At 37.1% G+C, this 26261-nt stretch overlaps 1 protein-coding gene across 1 annotated transcript; it reads right to left on the bottom strand.

The window, feature by feature from the left end:
- Positions 1–646: 646 nt before the first annotated feature.
- LOC123317219 (ATP-dependent RNA helicase HAS1-like) lies at positions 647–25260 on the bottom strand. Its single transcript, XM_044903631.1, has 9 exons — positions 25111–25260; positions 24958–25053; positions 15626–15715; positions 15321–15548; positions 2325–2639; positions 1972–2261; positions 1117–1443; positions 884–1064; positions 647–798 (listed from the first exon to the last, which is right to left on the bottom strand). Exons 1-9 carry the CDS (start codon positions 25202–25204, stop codon positions 722–724), a joined length of 1698 nt encoding a protein of 565 aa, XP_044759566.1. The 5' UTR covers positions 25205–25260; the 3' UTR covers positions 647–721.
- Positions 25261–26261: the final 1001 nt, after the last annotated feature.

Here is a 26261-nt window from a genome sequence, read left to right as displayed (position 1 = left end):
GAGATCTATGATGGCGGTTTTCACAGGACATTGTAGACTCAGAGCCCATCTTAAAAAACTTAGCATCGTCAATGACCCGGTATGCAGACTCTGAGGAGGGCGAAACGATTGATTACATCCTCTGTGAATGCCCGGCGACAGACAGGGTCAGACTTAGAGTATATGGTTCTCCGAAGATGGTCCTAGAGGAACTCAAGAATCACTCCCCTCCGACATCATCCCCTTTTTGAGTAGGATGGGTCTGGAGGGAGAGATCTAGCTCTTCGAGCTTGGTCGCAGTGGCAGGTTTGGTTAACCGTCCAACACACCCAGCAATCAGTATAAAAAAGCCCCACAGTTATGAAATTAATGTTTTTGAGTGAATTTCAAGTGAAAAAGTAATTTTTTTTTACAAAAGTGCTCAAATTTACTTCATTACTTGAAACTTGAAAATATTGATTTCATATCTGTGGAATTCAATTATGAAAATAAACGAAGGAAAATAACAATTTAAAAATAAGTGTTACTTATACATGTGTGTTATTGCCACTAAGTGAAATGACTAGTCTTATAAAATGAAAGTTCATGAAGAAACTCATCTTCTCAAACATTTTCTATGGAATAGTTTTTTTTTTATATTTTGTAAAATTCATAATAATTCACTAAATAGAAAGGAATAATTTATTCTCAATAAATTTTGAGTTCTTAAAATGAATCACAAATACGTCCGGAATACCATACATCATTTTTCGGCATACAGGCTTTTCTCCTCCATCATGCGTCTCCGTTCTCTTCTATTCGGTATTCGATGTCTAGAATCTAAAATTGAATGAATATCAAACTCTACAGTTACCTTGGTTATAAAAAAACGGTTGCAGAGAATAAATTTAAAAATGACCCATACCTGAATCACTAATATTTGGAGGATATCTCAATCCAAAGGATTTGGCAACCAGATTATGATCCAATTTAGATGGATCAAAAATGGACTTCAAACCATGGGACTCATATGCTTTAATGTAGCCTCTAAAAGCTTCTTTTGCCATCAGATTCAATTTGTGGTTTCTGGCAACGAGAGTTTCAACCTGTAAAGCCAAACATTTTTAGATTCATTCACTTGGATAGTATTCAACTTACCTTTTTCTGTATGTCATGAAGATTATAAGGTAGTTTGATTTCCCACACAGGCACATCCTTTAAAGCCCGCTTCAATACATGGTAAAAACTCAACTCCTCTTCTCTTAACATCAATAATGCATTGCCACCACTTTCTTCACCTCTAGCAGTCCTACCAACACGATGCACATAGTCTTTAGGATCATTTGGAGGATCGTACTGAATAATCCAATCCACTGATGGAAAATCGAGACCCCTTGAGGCTATGTCTGTACAGAGCAAAATACCGGTTTCCGCACGGCAGAATTGGAAGAAAATGGTTGTTCTCTTATTTTGTTTCAGTTGCCCCTAAAAAAAGGTTACAACCATGCTTAACTAGTTTTTTATTAGTACAGATACTAATATACCAAACTAATTGATTAATAAATATCTATTGAAATTAATTCTGGGAAGATTCTGCATTACCTGAAACTTTTTTGAGTTTTCACTCCCAATCTCTGAAAGAAAATCAATTAAGAAATTGAAATAAACGATTTGCTCCTGCGTAAATTCTTGCACTAATTTGTCAGGAGCAAATCAAGTAGAAAAAATTGTTGCCTGACAATGAACTGAAAAAAGAACTTTGAAATTATAATTATATATAGTAACGTTTCGGAGTCTTTATCAGACTCTATATATAATAATAATTTCAAAGTTTTTTTTTCCGTTCATTCTCAGGCAACAATTTTTTCTACTTGATTTGATGAGCAAATCGTTTATTTAAATTTTTTAATTGAATTTGTTCCAGAGATTGGGAATAAAAACCCTAAAAAGTTTCAGGAAATAAGTGATTAAAATTTAAAATATTGACCTTGAATAAAATTTTGTTCAACTCACATGAATGCACATGACTTCCAGATCTATAAAGTTGAAAAGAGCATGATGAAACACCACAGATGAACACGAGCTGAAAAACACCATAATTTTCTTCTTCTTATTCATTTTCAAGAAAGTGAACAATGTAAGTAGTCTGGTTTCAGATGGACAAACCATAAAACCTTGAGTAATGTTATCAGCAACTCCAACAACTTTGGTCGATACATAGATGGCTTTTTCCACTGCCAAATTCGTCAGAGCTTCTGTTTGTTGAGTTCTGGTGGCACTAAATAACATAGTTTGTCTGGCTTCTGGAAATAAATAAAATTTTATTTTGAAAATTTCATACATATGGAAGTCTAATATCCACTTACTTGGCAATAAACTAATGATTTCATTCATTTCTTTCATAAAACCAATATTCAATATTTTGTCCATTTCATCAACAATCAAACAAAATACGTTGTTGAAGTAAAAATCTTTTGTGTTCTTCATATGATATAACAATCTTCCAGGAGTTGCAACTAGTATGTTGACACCTTTGCTTAGTTTGTCTGCTTCCAATTTTTTATCAGCGCCTCCCATTATGAGAGCATATGTATGACTGTGATATTTCAAGAGACCTTTGAGGACGCCGAATGTTTGCATCGATAATTCCCTTGTTGGTGATAAAATTATAACCCCAGTACCTGAAATTTTCAAGGATGTATATACTCGAATATGTTTATTATTTTTGTCATACATGTTTCATCAATTTCAATGAATTGAATGTTGTCTCAAGAAAACTCAGGTTTTAGTTTATTGGGAAAAATGTGAGTAATTCATTAATTTTGGAAATAATTTTGAGGTTATGTTAGGATCTTTTAGTTGAGGTCAGTGCAAGGATTATGAAATTATAAATCTATAATCCTTGGGGACAGCGATAAATCAATTTTGCACACGGAAAAATTATTTTGACGGCCAGTTTCAGTTTCATAATCAAATTTCAAGCCCCTCTACGCTCAAAGCCGGCCACAGACTTCGCTCTCTTTCATCCGTTCATATCGCCGCGATTCGAACCGTCGGCGTCGTGTCGTTCCAAAAGCGCCAAAAACCGATGTGTGTGGTGAAAAACCGTAGTGCCGAATCGTCGGTTCCTGAAAATTTCATCTTTTTGGCGTGAAGGGAAAAGAAATAGCTGAAAATTCAAGACGAAAAACAGTTTTTTGTGAATAACTCAGAAAATATCCATTTTGGGGCAAGGGTGTGATGCATACACTCACATTATTTTTTAACGTAGATTCAATATCTGCCATAAAAAAATGGGGTTCTAATTTGAAAAAATTGATTCTTCACGATTTTTTCACCCCCTGTATCATGAATCGCGATTTCGATTTTTAAAGTGGATACATCAATCTTACATCTTGAAAAATCCCAAAAATGAAAATTTTCCAGCCAAAAACCTCGAAGTTATTCTTGTTTCAGCGGAGCTCTATTTTCGATTTTTTTTTCGAATTTTCCCGCTCAAAGAGAATTTTCCAACCAAAACTGAAAAATGTTACATCAAAATAACTTGAAATTTTCTAAGGAATCTATTTCTGCAATAAAAAAATGGTGTTCTAATTTGAAAAACGGAAGTTGACGTCATTTCCGGAAAAACCGGAGGTGCTCATGCCTTGAAAATATTTTAGATTTCATCAGCATCGTGAAATACTTATAAGTACTGAATTTCATGAAAATACGTTCAGTAGTTTCTCGTATAAATATGGGTGAGGTTCCTCGTGAAAGACCCTGTATATATTAATAAAAGAGGATCTATGGTTTACTTCAAAATGCTTTATTGTTCAAACGATCGCACCAAATTGGACAATTCTTTTTTTGTTGTGTTTATTATTGTTAGGGCAAGGTTTATATAACAAAATATTCCCAAAAAAAATTGTACAGAACAGAGAAAAAGGCATTTCTTTTTCTTACTACCAATCGAGCAATCACAATGAGTTAGTTATTATTATCTACCCTAGAAATAATTTGAATGGCAAAACTAGGTTTGCCGGGTCAGCTAGTATAATATAATATACGATATTTGGAAATCGGTTCATCAGACAGTATGGAATATACTCGACGTAAGCAAATCAATTTTTATCCGTAGAGAACACTTTTGAACTGTACAGAGCTTACGCAATTCCATTGTAGGCTAGGGAAAATCTGCGCGGTTCACAACCGCTGTGAACCACGCTACGAACAAGCTTAATATTATGTTATATTCATTTATTGGCTCTATTTTCATTATTATGTTTCACCTGAATCTGAACGAGCCATATTTTATCTACATATTTCCACAATAAATGAAAAGAACTTACTCCACTGGGTGACCCAAAAAGATGGTACCACTTGAGGATTTTATTTTTCAAAAGATCAACATCGCCAAATTTGGTATTATAACTTGAAAAATTATCACTTCTGTATTTACAATCTACTCGCAATTATGCGAAAAATAATTTGGAATATAAAGGAGGACGGACATCACTTCAAAATTTTAAAATCTATGGATTATACAGGATGAATCTTGGACTCGTACAAATATTTCAACAGTAGATTCTTGAGGTCAAAAGAAGCACTTTTATCCTTTACCATTTTTTCCAAATCGGCTCACTTTGAAAGATACAGGCTGTTAAAAAACCATTAAAAATGTTTTTTTAGTTGTATCTCGTTTTTATCGAATGAAATGAATTTCGGAATATAGTTTTTCATTTATTTGATCAATCTTTTTCAAACACAAGATATCACCCACGTCTTCCAGTTTTCTCATTATAATTAAAAAAATAAATACCAAAAATTCAAAGAATCCAACACTTGAAACTAAGTGAGACGCTATCTAATGAATATTTGAACGTTTTGTAAAATGAAAGTATTCTTCATATTTCGACTGATTTGATGTTCAAGAGTAAAAAATATCAGTGAAATTCGAAAAATTGGGACCGAATGCAAGTCCACAGATGTGTAGTGTCACAGGTCTAGCTAGTTACGGTCGTTTTCAATAAACCTATCTATCCATCGTTTCACACTGACGATTAGTAACCAATGGGAACCATTCTAAAATATATCTACAGATAGATCATAGAAACGAAATCACATGCATTTTCATTCTTCAGTAACTGAAACAATGGATAGATGGGATTATTGAAAACGGCCGTTACTCTGAGAGTAATTTTGATTTTGCAGGGGTGGCACAGCTCATTATGAAAACTTAAAATGGCTATAGTCCATTCAAGAATGATTGACATCCCAGTAGGACTTAAAAGTCCAGACGCAGCTTAACCCTCTAATGCCCAAGTTTTTTATTCTTTTTTAAAATTATTTCCGTATAGTTTTAAATTAGCTTATGTAATCTACATCTTTTTTTTGCAAATATAATAATAATAATAATAATTATGACGTTTATTCGACTAGTAGTTACATCCTATATTGTCACAGAAAAAAGAAAAAAAGAAACAATTTCAACATACTCATTGTATGTCTGCTCTCCAGGAGATTTTGATTTCTTTGTTGAATCCTAATGTTTTTAAAAAGCGTACAATATTGTTCTCGTAACTAGCCCTGAAAAAGAAACGATTTGTTTCGAAACGTCGGCATTGTTACACAGTGAACAATAGATAATAAACAGTGTCCAACACTCCCAATATATTCTTTCTTTCCTAATTTCAACATATTTACAATTCATTCTATGCATAAGTATATCTACTGTTGAAAAAACATCCCAGATAAATTCTTTTCCAAAGACAATTTCAGAAATTGTCTTGTGAGGAAAATTCATGAATCATTATGAAATAGTTAACTGATTTACATTAACACCTGTATACTCACAAAATGAACCTATACTGAAGGCGGACATGGGCAGAATAATTTTGTATCCACTTATATGCAACCAGTCTCGAGGCGGACTTGGGTATTAGAGGGTTAATATCTGATCACAAATGATATTCAATAATTTCTGTATTTTCAATCACAGAAGTGGAATATTTAAATATAACCTAGAAAAGTATTTGAAAAGAAGAAATATTCAAATCCAGAGCATATTAATCAGCCAAAATTGATATAATTATGTTTCCAATTTTTTGGATTGAATTAAGAATATAAACAGCTGTACACAATTCAAATTAACTTCTGTCAGAGCATAGATTCACAATAATTGGTCTATGGATCACTGTTTATTCACAATACCAACCTGAATTCCGCAACACAAAATTGAATTGAATCATTCTTGAATGGACTATAGATCTTTTTATCAGGGCCAAATCGGAGAAGAAGGAAACAAGTGTTTCTTTCGACCTCAAGAATCTACTGTTAAAATATTTGTACGAGTCAAAGACTTACCCTGTATAAATACAAACGTAATGCAAGACTTCATGTGAACAAAAGGATATCATTGCAACCAGAATTTCAAAACATTAATGTTCGTTTAAAAATATCAGAACTACGGATTTTCCATCATGAGCGGCAGTAGAACTATGATGAAACTGAATCATCTCCTTTACATGGACGATTTGAAACTCTTCGCATTTCGTACTAAAAAACAAATGCAACAGATGCTGAAAATGGTGGAAGGATTCTCGGAAGACATCAAAATGAAGTTTGGATTGAAAAAATGTCGACTGCTGAACATAACGAGTGGGAAAATAGAAGATAGTACGTTTAAACTAAAGGAAGGTGCAGAAATTCAAGCATTAAAGGAAGGAGACACGTACAAGAATCTAGGCATAAAACAGGCAAGAAAAATCAGTCAGAGCCAGATGAAGAAAGAATCAACGGGGGAGTTCACCCGAAGATTGAGAAGGATAATGAGAACTGGTCTTAGCAGCAAGAATCTGATAAAAGCGATTAACACCTACGCTTGCTCGGCGCTGAGCTATTCATTCGGTATCGTCTATTGGACGACCACCGATTTAGCAGCTTTACATAGAAAAATAAGGACGATGCTGACTAAACACAATAAACATCACCCCAAAAGCTCAATAGAACGGACAGAGCTGCCACGACATCTTGGGGGTAGAGGAATTGTTGATTTGTCCAACCGTATGTCCCAGGAAATTGAAGGACTTCGAAAATATTTCCTGAGCAAGGCTGCTTCGTCAGAACTCCATCGAGTAGTTTGTGTTGCTGATACTTCTACACCGTTAAAGCTACAACGGGATCACTTGGAAACCGTCGAACACTCTGCAGAAGTAAAATGCAGAAACTGATTGGCAAACCTTTGCATGGGAGGCACCAGAACGAGGTCAACCATGATTACGTCGACATATCTGCGTCGAACTACTGGTTGACTTCCGAAGGTTGTTTCCTGAGCAGGGGGCTTCATGCTCGCCATCCAGGATCAGGTGATTCCAACAAGGAACTACATGAAATATATCGCCAAGGATGCCTCAGTGGCGGACGATAGCTGTCGTTATGACTGTGCGACACATGAAACTATTCAGCACATCACCGGGGGATGTCAGAAGTTCGCGGGTACCGAGTATAAAAATAGACATGATGCTGTTGCCAAGATTCTTCATCAAGAATTGGCACTAAAACACCAACTGCTACGTTCGACAAAGGTTCCTTATTACAATTACCAGCCGGATGCTGTATTGGAAAATGAACATCACAAGCTCTACTGGGATCGCACGGTTCTCACAGACCGGAAAATAACCCACAATAGACCAGACAAATTGCTCAATAAGGATGAGGACAGAGCTCAATTCATCGACGTGGCAATTCCAAATAAAAATAATCTTCTAGATAGGCACACTGAAATAATTTCAAAATACAGAGATCTCGAATAACAAACCAGAAGACAGTGGAAGCTGAAAGTTATCAAGACCATCCCTATTGTCATTTCATCTACAGGCCTGATACCGAAGAAACTACTAGAGAACTTGAGGAAACTTCAGTTGGACGAAAATATTATCTATAGAGTCATGCAGAAGGCGGTACTGCTCGGCGAGAACTGTACGCAAGTACATGGGGAATGCAGAGGAACACCGTCTGCTCCGACAGGAAGTACGGGTGGAGCAGGAATCCAACCGACAGCAGGGAGCCGAGGAGCGACCCGGACCCGACCACCATCACGAGCCCGAAAACCTGGAAAGGGCTCCAACAAAGCTTAATCGTTTTGATATCTGAGATATCTGGGATAGGTGAATTTTCCTCTGGAGAGGAGTGTGAAAGCCGCAAGGCTAAAGTCATAAGGATTCTTTTCAGATTAGGGGCGCATTCCTTACATATATGGTTTGTATCATTTTCACGGCACAGAATGCAAGCAGTCAGATATAAAGGTTATTCTTCATGTTTCATACCCGTCACTTCTGGAGTGAGAATGAGGAATCTCATTTGGGACCTTCTTTATTTTTGAATGATATAAGTTTTTCATTCATTCATAATATATTTTTGCTTTTCGCAGATGACCTAAAGATCTACCATGAAATAAGTAGTTTGGTTGATGGAGGTGAGCTCCAGGAAGACCTAGATAGGCTGTCAGTTTGCCGTAGTATCAATAGAATGTTCTTGAACAATATTGAATGTAAGATCATAAGTTTATCAAGACGTAAAGAACCCCTTTATGTCAGGTATGGAATAGATGGAGTGGAATCTATCGATTCTGGAATCGATAGAGTGAGGATCTAGGTATTTTATTTGACTCAAGGCTGACTTTCAATGCTCATTTGGAATATATTACAGGAAAGGCATTTGAGGTACTAGGTCTAGTAGCTGCATTAAGTTTTCAGAGGAGACATTGAAAATATTGTTTTTCTCTCAAGTAAGAAGTATTTTGGATTATGGGTCAGCGGTTTGGTCTCCATCAACAGGTGTGGGTTTCTCTTTTGGAAAAAGAGAAAAGATTCATTCGTATGATTGCTTTGAAGATGGGTATTCGTTATGCGGAGATTAATTATATTTTTAATAAATAAAATGGTCAGTCCACTACCCCGTAGAACAACGCCCGTCAGTCAGTGGATAAGAAATCAAATTTTTTCGCTCTCTATGGATATTACACGTCTTTTGTTTATAATTAATTTGAAATAAAATAACACTATCATAATCATTTGAAGTAAGACAAATAAGGCACTTCCGCAGTTGTGCCTTAAAATCTCAGAAATAAAGTTCGTTCGTATACAACAGTCTACTCAACAAACCCAGGTATATGCACAGGCAAGAACTTAATAATTTTCGAACAAACTAATTTTTATTTAATTTATAAGGGATTCGAAATTGTAACAAGCTATAAATTATCGTCACATAATTTATCATCAGAATCTTCGATATTGTATCGTTTTCTTCACTTAATTAAAACGTCCAACTGATTAAGATTATTTATTTACACTTATACAAACACTAATAACTAACAATCTAACTATGTCACTACACATATTTCCACTGTTCTCCTGTCCTGCCGGCCGGTCTGGTCCAGAACAGATTCCGCGAATTTCTTCTGAGGACGAAACCTGCAATCATCACCAGTCCAGTCCACAACCGATCTTGGAAACAGCTAATTTCGTAACTCCAAAGCGTTGAAGGTCTTCTTTCAAGCTATGCTGTGCCGTCCATAGATTTTGATAGGTTGGCTTCTGATGGGAATGTTGCTTCGTGACTAGGTAATAAATGAACCGACGTTCAACCTTCAATTTCAAAGCTTTTCCGATTCTTGGCTGCTGTCGCAATAGTTCTTTCTGACATCCAAATTTGTTTCTGAATACTCTTGCTATTCCTTTGCTCATACGAAGGTCATTCGCTACACAATGAGCGAGAGAATATTCCTCAGAAACGGTAAAGAGGTCTTGATGTACTTCCTGTGTGACGCCGAACCGTGCAACGCGTGTCTCACCATAGCAATCTATAAATTTCTGGTAATCGCCGCTACCTTGAATCGTAACTTCCACAAGACGCACTTCTTCTTCGTCCTTCCTGTACAGGGCTAACCGGTTGAAATGGACGACCTTCGGTTTACCTCTGGGGAGCTTCCTTATCCTGTAAACTACATCATTTATCCTCGTGATAACTTCATACGGTCCCTCCTACTGTCTCTGCGGCTTCGGAGAAAAATCTTTCCTTCTTTGTGGATTATGTAACCACAGCAGATCTCCAGCGATGAACCCACCTTCAATAGCCTTGATGTCGTAGCGCATTTTCATTCGGTCACTCCCTTGGTGCATTTGATTGCGCACCTTGTCATGAATGTAATCCAGCTTGTTCCTTAATTTACTAACGTTGTCCTCCCCCGCTACGTGTTCTCCAGGCTTACATCCAAACTCTAAGTCGCAAGGCAGCCTTATTTCTCGGCCGAACATTATACTGGATGGAGTCTCCTTGGTAGATTCTTGAACCGAAGATCTATATGCCATGGCGAATAGATGTAAATATTCATCCCAGTCCCGCTGGTGATCAGAAACAACTATGGCTAAATGTTTTCCTATGGTGCGATTCATTCGTTCCACCATGCCATATGATTGTTTATGAAAAGTTGTAGTTCTTGTTTTGTGAATCCCAAATTTCCTGCATACTTCTTGGAATAACGTCGACTCAAAATTTCGGCCTTGATCACAATACAGCTCTAGAGGTATTCCAAATCTACAGAAGAATTCTTTGACCAATTTATCAGCTACCGTACTTGCCTCTTGATTAGGAATACCGTAGGCTTCCAACCATTTTGTGAAATAGTCCATCGCTATCAAAATGTACTTGTTCCCATGGTCTGTTACTCGTTCCATGGGAATAGATGTAAATATTCATCCCAGTCCCGCTGGTGATCAGAAACAACTATGGCTAAATGTTTTCCTATGGTGCGATTCATTCGTTCCACCATGCCATATGATTGTTTATGAAAAGTTGTAGTTCTTGTTTTGTGAATCCCAAATTTCCTGCATACTTCTTGGAATAACGTCGACTCAAAATTTCGGCCTTGATCACAATACAGCTCTAGAGGTATTCCAAATCTACAGAAGAATTCTTTGACCAATTTATCAGCTACCGTACTTGCCTCTTGATTAGGAATACCGTAGGCTTCCAACCATTTTGTGAAATAGTCCATCGCTATCAAAATGTACTTGTTCCCATGGTCTGTTACTCGTTCCATGGGGGATCCGACGTTATTTATTATATTGCTTCAGTGGTGCCATAAGGTCCGTTAGCAGCAGCATAAGCTTTGCATCTTCTACACGAATCTTTAACGTCCTTCTTACTCTTTAGCCAATAAAATCGCTGCCTAACTTTTTCCAACAACTACTTTTAGTTTCCCAGCTGTATAACTCTTTCAAATTCTGGACGATTTCGCTTGAAATGCCCACTTTTGTTGCAGTTTCAGTACACATCAACTCTTTTCCTAGCTAGCGATATTCTGCGGACTTCTTCTCTGACAATCCCCTCAATAGATCGGTCTGTTTCTTGCTCTTGTCTTACACGAAGGTGTCCTCTATTCGACGCTTGCTTCGCTGCCTCAATTTCCAAAACCTGGGCTAAGGCATCATCTATGGTTCTAGAGCGTGCAAGTCTCAGGGCTTGTTGTATTTCACTATCCTTGATCCCATCCACGAATGTCTGGATTGATAGCTGTTCGAGGAAGCTCTCTGGAGCAGATGGATAAGCCAGCCTAACTAATCTCGCCACATCAGCTTCAAACTCCTGGAGATTTTCCCCTGTTTTCTGCACTACCATTTGTGCATGGTAAACTTGTTGTAGATGAGCATCGCCATATTTATCTCTGAAGTTTCGATGTTAGAACGTAACAGGCTTGTTGACTCTCCGGAATCAGAATGTTGAGTGCCTCTCCTCGTAGAGATAATATTAATGCCGTATCTTTTTCGTTGTCGTTCCAATTGTTCACCAAAGCAGCAGCTTCAAACTGTTTTTGATATGTCGACCAGTGTATTTCTCCATCAAAAGTTGGAGGCTTGATCTTCATTCCACTACCTTCGCGGTCATTTTCTGCTTTCTCTATGCTGCAGGTTGATGAAGCCGGGATATCCGTTCTATTTGACATTTTTTTCAAGGAATCTATTAATTTGGCATGATGTTCAATTATTCCTGAAATTTCTTCAAACTTTCCATTAACTTCATCATAAACTTCGTCAAATTTTTCATCAACTTCGTCAAATGTTTCGTCCACTATATAAAACTTCTCGTCTTCTTTTTGAAATTTTTTCTTTATGGTTTCCAGTTTCTTATCCAATTTATCTGTAAGTTGACTCACCACATCATTACAATTTTCTTTCATCTGGTCCTTTTTCTCATTCAATTTTCGAAAAAAAATTTCCATCTGGACCATTTGTTCATTTAATTTTCGAGAACTTTCTTCCATTCTTTCGTTCAGTTTACTCAAAAAGTCCATTACTGCTCGAGTCTCCATGGCGTTCTGTAGTCTTGTGGTCACTGGCATGAACTCCAAATAACAGAAAATATTTATTTAATTCGAGCGGTGTTGAACCCCACACGTGACACCAATGTAACATTTTCTTCACTTAATTTAAACGTCCAACTGATTAAGGTTATTTATTTACACTTATACAAACACTAATAACTAACCAACTAACTATGTCAGTTCTCATCAACAAATTTCCTCCCGTAGTCAGTAGGAGATAGCTCCGTCGGAATTTGACGGTGAGCATTACGGCAAATATTTGTAATGAAGCTCGCTCTTAAGAACTGCTGCATCAATTGACATGGTGGCATACTCGACCTATCTACATTCTTTTTTTCAATTTCAAAGTTTGCAGTGCTAAAACATTTATAAGTCTTTGAAAATAAAACGAAGTTTGCCTAGTCAATTGATTTTATGTTTTTCAAGCCGTATAAATGACAAACAAATTCTTGAACCTCATTAAGCATATTATTCTGGTTGCTTTCATCTACAAGTCCAAGGTCAGCTATCTCCTACCGGCAACGGATGGAAATTGGTTGATGAGAAATATGAGTTTGCAAAGTTTTGCCAGTCGTTAGCTAGGATTTTCTAGAACCAATCTGAGATCTATCATGGCGGTTTTCACAGGAAATTATAGACTCAGAGCCCATCTTAAAAACTCAGCAACTCGTCAATGACCCGCTCTGCAGACTCTGCTTAGAGAAGGACGAAACGATTGAGCACATCCTCTGCGACTGCCCGGCGGCAGACAGGGTCAGACTTGGAGTATTTGGTTCTCCGAAGATGGTCCTAGAGGAACTCAAGAATCACTCCCTCTCCGACATCATCTCCTTTTTGAGTAGAATGGGACTGGAGGGAGAGATCTAACTCTACAAGCTTGCCTGAGTGCTACAATGGACCGCTTGGTCGCAGTGGCAGGTTTGGTTTATCCATCCAACACACCCAGCAATCAGTAATTAGTAATCAGTATATGTAGCAAATACATAAATAAATGGGGAAACATTGGGATGACCCAAAAGCAGCCGAATCGTTAGAAAATTCCCACAAGGATTCTGAGCACTTTTGATCTTGACAATATGTTTGTCCGATTAAAGTTAGACCAAACCCAAAGAAATGGTGTTAAAAAAAATATGGAATAGTACGAGTTGATGCCGAAATAGCCGTGACTTCACTAGATCCTATGTTTGAACACCTCTTGCACCTGATTATTCTGCATCAATCACATGTATAGCCGAAGACCTCCCCTGGGTTTATTGGGGATCTTTGAATGAGCACTGTGCATTGCACTCAGTACAAACTCTAGACATTGCGGAATAATTAGTCTTCGCACATGCAAAACCAGGCTCCTTTCAGTCCCAATTTGAGGTTATGAATTGACACTTTCAAAATTAAAAGAAACTTACAATCTCAGGAATGAAAGAAAAATACCAATGTTATGCAACAAATCAAGCAAATCGATAAGCCACCAAATGCGAAAAACTTTTCTATAAATTCGCGGAACGTGTGATCTTTAGAGGTATCAAAATCAGAACAAACAATCCAACATAAGGTTAGATAATTTTGAAAAATATCCAGGCCAGAAATTCAGAGAAAATTGTTCTTGGTAGGTAGCCACAACAACTCACGCTATCATAAATTTTTTTTCCTCAAAAACCGTTAATTTTAGCTAGATATTACAAGAGACCTTATTTGTGAAGAATGGATAGAGATATCCAAAATTAATTTTTTTATTGTACAATATAAAGATGGAAAAAAGTTTCTTGCGGAATAAGGTTTAGGATTTGCTTTTATTACCCCTTTTGAATGCCCTTTCGCCCGCATAAAATATCTGCTTGATTTCAGTCCTGTCAGTTCTTTGGTTTTCGAGAGAATAGTTAAAAATTGCTTTTTGGGCGCCATTTTAGGGGGCTGTAATTGAGCCGGAGGGCCTTAAAATATGAAAGAGCCACCCTATTTTTGACAAGGAATCACTCCCTAAATTTTTCTCAATTATTCATATAAACCCTGTAAGAGTATATGTAAAATATTCTCCATTTCCTTAAGTCTTCTTCATAATTCTTTATCTATAACGTCCAGTTTAATAATGGAATTTAAAGTCCCTTTAAGCTAAAGCTCCTTTAGTGTCATATTAACGTCCAGTTTAATAATGGAATTTTAAGTCCCTTTAAGCTAAAGCTCCTTTACGGCCGGTTTCATAATCAAACCTAATGTCACTTTAATTTAAAAGCTTCCTTTAACCATACTAAAAATGACAGTAAAGGAAGCTTTAGGCTTAAAGTGAGTTTAAATTTGATTAACGTCCAGTTTCATAATCAAATTTAAAGTCACTTTAAGCTTAAAGCTTCCTTTAGTGTCATTTTTAGTAGGGTTAAAGGAAGCTTTAAAATTAAAGTGACTTTAGGTTTGATTATGAAACCGGCCGTTATAATAACATCCAGTTTCATAATCGAATTTAAAGTCACTTTAAGCTTAAAGCTTCATTTTTAGTAGGGTTAGAGGAAGCTTTAAGATTAAAGCGACTTCAGGTTTGATTATGAAATCGGCCGTAAGAAGGGATGAAGGAAGCTTTAAAATTAAAGATACTTTATGTTTGATTGAGTAACGACCGGTTTCATAATCAAACCTAAAGTCCCTTTAATTTTAAAGCTTCCTTTAACCCTACTAACGTCCAGTTTCATAATCGAATTTAACGTCACTTTAAGCTTAAAGCTTCCTTTACTATCATTAGTAGGATTAAAGGAAGCTTTAAAATTAAAGCGACTTTAGGTTTGATTATGAAACCGGCCGTAAAAATGACAGTAAAGGAAGCTTTAAGCTTAAAGTGACGTTTAATTCGATTATGAAACTGGACGTTACTGGCAAAGACTCTCCAAATTGAGATAGACATCAATTGATTTTTCATACAATACTTAATTGGTACTGTGCTTCAATGTTTTAAAGAAATCCTTTACATAATAAGAGGTGGGTACAGTAAACTTTTAGCCTTGATTGGCTTGCTTACCATTTCTAGGCTTGAAATGCAGCCTGTACATCAATTCTACAGCAGGTATAAGAAAAGCCAATGTCTTTCCAGAACCAGTTTTAGCTTCCCCCACAAGGTTTTTTCCTGACAATAATAAGGGAATAGTTTTGGCTTGGATTTCAGTCATAGTAGTAAATCCCATATCTTCTATTGCTTTCTTAGTGGGTCCAGAAATATTCAAAGAATCAAATGTAACTCTTTCTGTTCCTGAAAAATAAAGTATGATCTAGACATTTCCCTATAAAACATAAAAATCTTAGATACTTTAGCTGTTTCATCATTACCTTCTGTTTCTTTAATATCATTCAACGGAATGTTTTCAGTTTCATTATTATCAGTTTTATCAATTGCACCATCACATAATTTCTGTCTTTCTGAAATAATCAAAATACAAAATTAAATTTTTCAAATATTAAAATAAATAATAATAATAATAATAATTCTGAGAAATAAACTAATACCAACGGCCCGAATCGACGCAATTAAACGAGAACTTCAGCGTCCGCTAGCAATAGAGAATAACACCAACACCTCTGATGAAATTCACATGCCTGGGCAACAACACCCAGAAGACATTGATACTGAAAGTCCATCTTGCAACCGAAGTGAGCCTGAACTCCAGGACGATAGGGAAGAGCTCCACCGACAAGTTGACTCTGGCATGAGGAGATACATTGCCGAACTGGAAGGAACAGATCCTCTTCATCGAATAACACCTCCCCGACTCAATACATCCAAGAAGCTGTCACTTATAATCGACATCTACAATAAGGACGTTTTACCTAAGTACCTACAGAACGGAAGTTCATTGGAATATCTGCATCTAGTTTTTTACTGTGCAGCGCTGACGACAGCCAAAACCATAGGGGCAAAAATTCGGGGAACGAACAACAATGGTCCAAAATTACACAAATTACACGCGCCAGCATGGCAGAAACGTCTTCAACACAAAACAGAAAGGCTAAGAAGAGACATTGGACGACTGACGGAGTACTTGAACGGGAATCGAGGAAGAAAGGTTGTGAAAGCTGCCAAAGAAATCATGGATAGAAACAGAACACACACAGAACGAGAGACGGAGAATGCTACAGCTCACCATTGCCTCGACACTCTGAAGCGAAAATTAAGTCTGTATGCAGAACGCCTGAGGAGATATAAAAGCAATTATAGCCGGAAAAGAGACAATAATTCATTCGAAAAGTCGGAAGAAACTTTCTACCGGTCACTCACATCGTCGGATGGAGAAAATGGAAAGTTACCACCAAAGGAAACCATTGAACAATTCTGGACCGAACAATTATCAACGAAACCTCAGTTCAATGGAGATACCGTATGGATTGATGATGAAAAATCTGAAGCTATGAAATATGAGCCGATGCAGCATGACATGTTCACAATTGAAGAAGTAAAATCAGCCATCAGAGGACTACACAACTGGAAAACACCTGGGCCTGATGGATTACAGAACTTCTGGATCAAGAAACTTTGGATCATGCATGACAAATTGACCTCCGCAATAAATGATGTCATTGAAAATCCTTAAAGAATGCCAGTATTCCTTACACATGGCACAACATACCTGTTACCTAAAAACCAAAGGAATACAGAAGACCCATCCAAGTACCGACCAATCACATGTCTTCCAACGATGTACAAATTAATCACATCGTGCATTTCAAACCGAATTTACAACCATTGCGAAAGGAATAACATCATCGCCATGCAACAGAAAGGATGCACCAAAGACAGCCGAGGGTGCAAAGAACAACTAATAATGATTCAGTTATCTGCAATCAAGCGTTCTCCACGCGGAGGAATCTTTACGCTGTGTACATAGACTATAAAAAAGCATTCGATTCTATACCTCACGAATGGCTCTTGACGATCTTGAAGATTTACAAGGTGGATACCAATATTGTTGAGTTCCTGAAAAACGCCATGTCAACCTGGCGTACTGGTCTTCAAATGAAATCAGCAGATTGCTCAATTACAACAGGACCCATTCCAATAAGACGCGTAATTTTCCTAGGAGACTCGCTGATCCCTCTGTGGTTCTGCATGGCCCTGAATCCCTTGTCTCATAGATTGAATTCTACGGACTACGGATTTTCCATCAAGAGCGGCAGTAGAACTATGATGAAACTGAATCATCTCCTTTACATGGACGATTTGAAACTCTTCGCATCTACCAAAAAACAAATACAACAGATGCTGAAAATGGTGGAAGGATTCTCGGAAGACATCAAAATGAAGTTTGGACTAGAAAAATGTCGACTGCTGAACATAACGAGAGGGAAAATAGAAGATGGTACGTTCAAACTCAAGGAAGGTGCAGAAATTGAAGCATTAAAGGAAGGAGACACATACAAGTATCTAGGCATAAAACAGGCAAGAAAAATCAATCAAACCCAGATGAAGAAAGAATTAACGGGGGAGTTCACCCGAAGATTGAGAAGGATAATGAGAACTGGTCTTAACAGCAAGAATCTGATAAAAGCGATTAACACTTACGCTTGCTCGGCGCTGAGCTATTCATTTGGTATCATCTCTTGGACGACCACCGATTTAGCAGCTTTACAGAGAAAAATAAGGACGATGCTGACTAAACACAATAAACATCACCCCAAAAGCTCAATAGAACGGACAGAGCTGCCACGACATCTTGGAGGTAGAGGAATTGTTGATTTGTCCAACCGTATGTCCCAGGAAATTGAAGGACTTCGAAAATATTTCCTGAGCAAGGCTGCTTCGTCAGAACTCCATCGAGTAGTTTGTGTTGCTGATAGTTCTACACCCTTAAAGCTACAACAGGATCACTTGGAAACCGTCGAACACTCTGCAGAAAGTAAAATGTAGAAACTGATTGGCAAACCTTTGCATGGGAGGCACCAGAACGAGGTCAACCATGATTACGTCGACATATCTGCGTCGAACTACTGGTTGACTTCCGGAAGGTTGATTCCTGAGATAGAGAGCTTCATGCTCGCCATCCAGGATCAGGTGATTCCAACAAGAAATTACATGAAATATATCGCCAAGGATGCCTCACTGGCGGACGATAGCTGTCGTTATGGCTGTGCCACACATGAAACTATCCAGCACATCACCGGGGGATGTCAGAAGTTCGCGGGCACGGAGTAAAAAAATAGACATGATGCCGTTGCCAAGATTCTTCACCAAGAATTGGCACTAAAACACCAACTTCTAAGTTCGAAAGAGGTTCCTTATAACAATTACCATCCGGATGCTGTGTTGGAAAATGAACATCACAAGCTCTACTTGGATCGCACAGTTCTCACAGACCGGAAAATAACCCACAATAGACCAGACCTCATATTGCTCAATACGGATGAGGACAGAGCACTATTCATCGACGTGGCATTTCCAAATAATAACAATCTTCTAGATAGGCACACTGAAAAAATCTCAAAATACAGAGATCTCGAGGAACAAACCAGAAGACAGTGGAAGCTGAAAGATATCAAGACCATCCCTATTGTAATTTTATCTACAGGCCTGATACCGAAGAAACTACTGGAGAACTTGAGGAAACTTCAGTTGGACGAAAATATCTATAGAGTCATGCAGAAGGCGGTACTGCTCGGAACGGCGAGAACTGTACGCAAGTACATGGGGAATGCAGAGGGACACCGTCTGCGCCGACAGGAAATGCGGGTGGAGCAGGAATCCAACCTACAGCAGGGAGGCGAGGAGCGACCCGGACCCGACCACCACCACGAGCCCGAAAACCTGGAAAGGGCTCCAACAGAGCTTAATCCTTTTGATATCTGAGATATCTGGGATAAGTGAATTTTCCTCTGGAGAGGAATGTGAAAGCCGCAAGGCTAAAGTCATATTTGTCCACGACTACCCTATAATTCGTACCTTACGGATGAGCTTTCAGAAGCATTATGATAGTCACATTACAACCCGAGTGTAATAGATGTTGAACAATGAATCATTATTCAACAGGTTGAAGTCTATCAAACGATTTGAAATAAATGCTATAAAATTGTTCATCCAATAAATCTCGTCCAGGAACCGGAACCACCGCTTCCACCCCACACCGACCTGGCGATGTGGGACTTTACCGAATAGATCCATATGATGTGTTTTCTATGATGTTTCATATTCAATTTAGTTTGACAGATTGAAAAATATTTGAAACTGTTTGAAAAAAATTGCGTCTCATAAATTGTAATGTTGTGTACTCCACCGGAAATAAGAGATGTTGCAAAAATTACAACATTGAATCTATTGCCGGAAAAATCAAGAAATATCTACCTGAAAGTGTTTAACAATTTCATGGACTGGAGAGCAGCGAATAAAATCCAAGGTTTTCGGCCGAAAAAAGCTAGAGTGTTTTCTTGCCAAGAAATCAAAAAATTTATTTCTGAAGCATGTGATGGAAAGTATGTTGAAGTGAAATGTTAATTAAAATTAGGTATATATTTAGAAGGCTACAGTCACATTATTGTTGAAAGGGTTTTGACTGTCAGAAAATAGAAGTGTTGTCAATAAAGTTAATCCTAGAAAAGTCACGTTTTTTCCTTCGTAAGAGTACCTATAAGAATCACTAATTCTACTTCAATAGGTTATTGGCGCAGACGCTTTGAATGTTGCGTTTCTCCTACTCTGAAGAATCATTCAATTAGTAGAGAAAATTATGGAATTTGAGAAACATATAAAACCGCTAACAAGTGAAGCAGATTGGCCGGTTTGGAAGCGTAAAATTCGTGATTGAATAGATTATCATGAAGGTGCGTTAGATTGTATTGATCAGAAGTTGAAGAAGTCTGGTGAGTTGAAGACTGAAGCAACCAAAGAGGAAAAAAGAGCTCATAAAGTTGCTTGTGATATTTATCGAAAAGCAAATAGCTATGCTAAAACAAAGATTACTAGTACAGTCTCAGATGCAGTATATCAAAAGATTATGGACAAAGTAAGTGCAAGTGAAGTATGGGAAGCATTAAAACAGCAGTTTGAAGCAACCTTCAGATCAGTTATTCAAGTTATGTGCAGATTTCTTTGCATTCAATTGGACATCGGGTGATGACGTTGCCACTCATGTAGCCAAGTTGAGAAGTCTGTGGAATGAACTGAATAATGGTTTGAAAGAGAAGAATGAAAATCCCCTTTCAGATTTGCTTTTGGTATGCAAAATTTTACATATTTTACCTAGTTCCTTTGAAAGTCTAGTTGGATGTTACTTACTCAAGATGAAATTCGTACATTTGATGAATTGAATATGCAGCTCTCTGTTTTTGAACGAAATATGAAACCATCAACTAGTTTGGCAGTGGTAATCAAGAAACTTGAGTAGCCAGAATGGATGGACAAAAGAAACAATCAAGTAATGGTAGCTCCTCTAGAAAATTCAAGCATAAACATGGTAAATGTAATTATTGTCATATTCCTGGTCACTGGTTTCGACAGTGCAAACGGTGGATTGCAGAGGGTCGTCCGCGCCCTAATTCAGCTGGTATCAATCCTCAGAGTAATATTGTAGATTCTGAACTTCCAAAGGCAACATTGCTCTTGTGTCTATTCACAATGAAATTTTAGCTGCTGAGCTGAATACTGAAGATTGGTGGGTAGATAAGGGTGCTACAAAGCATGTAACAAATCGCTCAGATTGGTTCAGTACTTTCAATAAGTTTGAGAATTGTTGCATTATTAAAGCAGCTGGAGATGAAGGTTTAAATGCTGTTGGTAGTGGATGTAAAGAAATAGAATCCAAAGTAAATGGTAAGAGCAAACGTTTACAGTTACAGGATGTTTGGTTAGTTCCTAAGATTGCAAGAAATTTATTTTTTCCATTATCTGCTCATGATAAGAATTCAAATAGCATGTTTCAGTCAACAGTCACCTCCTGTTCTCTATCAGTGAATGGTTCTCCAGTGTTATTGGGTACTCGAGAGAAAAATGGAACATTATATAAGGCGGAAATTAAGACTGTTAGTCCGGGCAGAGGTTCAACTATTAACTTGATAGAATCAAGAGATTCATTACAGTTGTATCATGAAAGATGGGGGCATCAAGATAAAAGACATATAAAGGAGAAGCTTGAACGGGAATTAAATAAATAAGTGAAATTAGATGATAAAATGTGTGAACCATGTATTTATGGAAAGTCTCAGAGATTGCCTTTGGTACTAGAAGAAAGGCTTCTCAACCAGAAGAGCTGATTTCAACTGATGTTTGTGGACCTGTGCTGAGTCCTTTCAGAAGAAGCGCTATTTAGTTGTTTTCAAAGATAGTTATACAAAATTTGGGTATAGATTTGTCATCAGACAGAAATCAGATGTCAAAATAGTTTTGAAGCAGATGCTTGCTCACGCAGAGAAACAGGGACACAACATCAAAGAACTTTTGAGTGACAATAGAGGAGAGTTTGACAATGCAGATGTTCGAAATATTTTGCTTGAAAGAGGAATTGCACAGAGGTTGACAGCTCCTTATACACCACATAACCATCAGAATGGCAGTGTGAACGAGAGAACAGAACAATTGTTGAGATGGCTAGGAGATTTATGTACTCGAATGCTGATGTTCAGTTTCCTCAAGCGATTTGGGCTGAGCTAGTTACGACAGCAGTATATGTATTAAATAGACTGGAAAATCATCGATTCATGGAGTGAGTCAATACGAATACTGGTTTGGTAAAAAACCAAGAATTAGTCATCTTCGTATCATCTGTTCTGACTGCTACTTACATGTTCCTGCACAGAAAAGACATAAGATGGATAAGAAAGCTCAGAAAGGCAATTTAGATGGTTACGATGGCGATGAGCGCTACCGTATTTATATTTCACAAGAAAGAAGAGTTGTTCTTTCCAGAGATATATGCTTTCAAAAAACACTTCGCGACTGTGTTGAGAAAGTTGAAGTGCCTATCCTGAGTCCTCCTTCTGAAAAAGAATTGGTTGGAAAAGAACCGTGTAAGCAAGAATCGTCTGAAGAAGATTCAAATGATGAGGAATCCAGAGAAAGATGTGAGTCAGATGTCAATGTAGAGCAAACTGAAAGACCAGAACACCGAAAATTACGTGATAGGAATACAATAAAAGCGTCAACATACTATGATGACTTTGTAATGATTATGATATCTGAAGAAGATCCTCAAAGTTATTACGAAGCTGTTAATGGCAGGTATGGTAAAGAATGGGTAGAGTCAATGCAAAATGAATTGTCTTCTTTACATGAAAATGATACCTACGACTTGGTGAAATTGCCAAATGGAGCTAGAGCGCTGTCTTGCAAATGGGTATATAAAGTAAAAATGAAACCTGATGGAAGTATTGACAAGAGAAAGTCAAGACTTGTTGCGAAAGGATATAATCAACGAGAAGGCATTGATTATTCTAAAACAATCAGTCCAGTTGCAAAATTGCAAACTATCCGTTTGATGCTTGGTGTTGCTGCAACAGAAAAGATGCACTTATTTCAATTTGATGTTTCAACAGCTTTTCTGTATGGAGAGTTGGAAGAAAATATCTATTCGCAGCAACCAGAGGGATTTAATGATGGCACTGATAGAGTTTGGAAGCTCAAGAAAAGTCTATATGGACTCAAGTAGTCACCAAGATGCCAGAATAAACGCATTGAAAAATTTCTTGAATTTCTGAAGTTTAAGGCTAGCGATTAGTTCATTAGAAATGAAAATGGTGTCAAGGCGATTCTCACTGTATAAGTAGATGATGGAATCATAGCATCGACCAGTAGAGCAGAATTAGAGATTTTTGGATCAGCTTGGAGCCGAGTTCAAGATTACTTCCATAAAAGCCTCCTATTTTTTGGGACTTGAAATCAAGAGACAGTCGAATGGTAACATAAAAGTGTATCAAATGTCTTTCGCTCAGAAAATACTTGAACGTTTCAATTTTATGGGATGTAAATCAGTTTCATCACCAATGCTTCAGGGTGTGGAGAGTACTTCAAATACAGGGAAAGCAGTGGAGAGAGCATCTCAGTTTCCATATCGCCAAGCTGTGGGCTCTCTAATGTACCTAATGTTGGGATCTAGACCTGATTTAGCATATTCAGTTGGTTTTCTATCAAGATAATTTTTTCGAGGAAGTCGTGGACAAAGTATAGTATTCTACTCGCACAAAATTACAATTTTTCACTTGGGAGAATTGCGACACTCACCTGCGGCTCGTGTCGCAAACTTCACCCTCGTGAAAAATAGCAATCATATTGTGCTTGTTTCATTGGTGACTATTTCATTGGTGCCTACAAAAGCATATGTATGAGACAAGTCAACAATGGTAAAATTCACAAAAATAACAATCGATGTATACTTCATTCAAATTTATTTTAGCAGTCGGTTGGCCATGAAATAATTTTCTCAAGTTTTTGTAACTAGAACGAAGTTAAGTTGGCACTCATGAAATGTCGTTAATGTCATAACGCCGTTGCCACAAGTAATATCAATTTTTATTACGAAAATACCGAAAGTGATTGAAAAAAGCGACAGGGTTTCAGGAAGTGCTATTTAGAATTCAGGTCCGCTCATTCAAATAGTTATACCCTGATATTCTTAAATCCACAATATACGTCAGGCGGTAGCGAACATATTCAATGTAAGAGAATTTATATAATGTTTCATCTGAATCTAAACGACATATATTTCAGCTGGATATTTCCACAATCAGAAAGATTGTGAATGAAGAGGATGACAAAGAATTTCCTTCTATTGGGAGACCCAAAAAAGTGGTGGCATTTGAGAATGTATTGTTTGAGTGAATTAATGCGAAAAGTTTACTACAGGATTTTCGATAAATGTCATCGGAGAATAAGTTCCCTAAAAATGGATTCTTCTATTTTTCATTTGACTTGTCCTATACAATGTACATGTCTTAAGGTACTAATAAATACCTATAATTATTATTATTACATCAATGTATTAAGATAAATAGCCACAAATACGCTCAAGTTACCCTGTTACTTGTTTATTCATGTAAAATTTTTGTTCAAAGGTGAAGTTCATCTTAACTTGAAACTTCCTCAAATTCCTTTTACTAAAATTGATGCAAGATGATTTTTGTTGAAGAATTTAACATTCTTGTAATTATCTGTTCATTGTTTCGGGAGATACCCATTCCCAACCACTGCATCATATGCATTTCATCTTCGAGTTAATATTTTTGAAATCTACAAATGATGTAAGCCAAAGAAGATAACGAACATCAACTCTCCTCAAGCTAGTGCATATTATGATATTATACTGATCTCTTGTATTTTCCATGCAAATAACTGGATTTGTATTTCTTCAATCAGTTTGTATAAACTTCAATTATATTCGTCACATATTTTCCGAAGAGATTCGACATTGTGATAAAATACGTAATTACTGAGACTTTTGCGTAGAACGGGCAACATAGCGTTGATTTAAAACCCAAAAATGTTTTGACAAGCTTCATAACCCCACATTTTCATACTATACAGAGTGAAATGTGTCAAATTTCCATGGCCAACCGACTGCTAAAATAAAAGTGAATGAAGTATAAATATAAATAATTAATATATCACATCATAAGGATATTGCTCTTTACTGTAATATGTCTAAGACAAGAGAAGTAATTTAATTCCATAGAAAAGATTTTTCACTTACTGTGTTGTAATTCCTCATCACATTCCTTTCTTCTCTTATCATTAATTTTGTTGGGGACCGTACTTTCTTTTGAACAAATTGCATCTGTTTTAGAATCTAAAATGAAAATCTCATTAGTTTTTTCTGGGAAAAAACGAAATATGGTAAACAAACCTTCTAGTTTTTTCTTCTTGAGTTTGTATAAATCAGTCTTATGATCCGCAGTTTTTTTAATCTTTCTCATCAACAATCTTTCTTGAAAACCCATGATTATTATTATTAAATCAACTTTTCTATCATTGATGGAATTAATAAAACAAAACTCAAGTTGTTGTTTGTTTCCTCAAGTTGTTCTGTAAAGTTGGGTTAGTTCAACATTAACCTATAAAATTACATCGAACCATAGAGTCATGTCAACGTCATTTCGGATCATTGAACTCTTTTTTCCAGAGATATCTCTGCTTTTTTCTTGAGTTCAATCTATGGAGGGTAGTCGATAGTTCAATCAAAGAGGAGCTCTTTCTCTTTGGTTCAATTATATTATATTAGTGTATTATATTAGTGTTCTTCTATATCTCCAACAGAGATATAGATCTCTGATCTCCAAAGATATTGTATATCTGTGCTTGGTAGTTGCAAACCTCTTTGTTTGTAAGGCCCAACACTCCTAACAGAGGTTTTGTATATAGTCATTCAAGATTTATCGGACTTATCGGAAGTGAATTGATTGATTTTGTGTCGTAATAGTTATTTTCCTATCAAGTGCGCAAGGTGATACTTGCCCGCACGAAACTGCCGTTGCCCGAACGTCCCGAACGAAGCGAAGCAGAGTTCGGGTAAGTAGTTGAGTAGGGCAAGACACTTTCCGCTAGAGTTAGGAACAATATTTTTTCTACAAGCGCAAATGCGTGCGGCAAAGAAATAGCAGGCGTTTTTCCCGCACCTTTTGGGAAAGTGACTCTTTGCATCTTGGAATGCGTGCGGGAAAAAGGTTGAACGCGCACGCTTGTAGAAAAAGAAAGTTCCCTTTCATTTAAAAGGGATGAACAGAGATATGGGGATGAATTGTGGAATAAAATCGAGCGATGATATTGGTGATTTACTGTACCCAGACACAAATTCCTATTATTCTTTCTTGAAATAAATCTAGCTAATATAATGTTGAGGTAGAATTTACTGAGTTTGTGAAGGAGGTAGAAACTAAACATCTTGATATGTAAAGAGTTTAGCTACATTCACAATCAATTCACGGGCCGAAGTGCACTTCGACACGGAAGCTTAGCAGATAGCGTTCTCCGTTACCATTCACAATGAAATTCAAGACA

The sequence above is a fragment of the Coccinella septempunctata genome, chromosome 7 (genome assembly GCF_907165205.1).
Source record: "Coccinella septempunctata chromosome 7, icCocSept1.1, whole genome shotgun sequence".
Taxonomy (NCBI): Eukaryota; Metazoa; Arthropoda; class Insecta; order Coleoptera; family Coccinellidae; genus Coccinella; species Coccinella septempunctata.
This window is presented reverse-complemented; position numbering and strand designations above follow the sequence as displayed.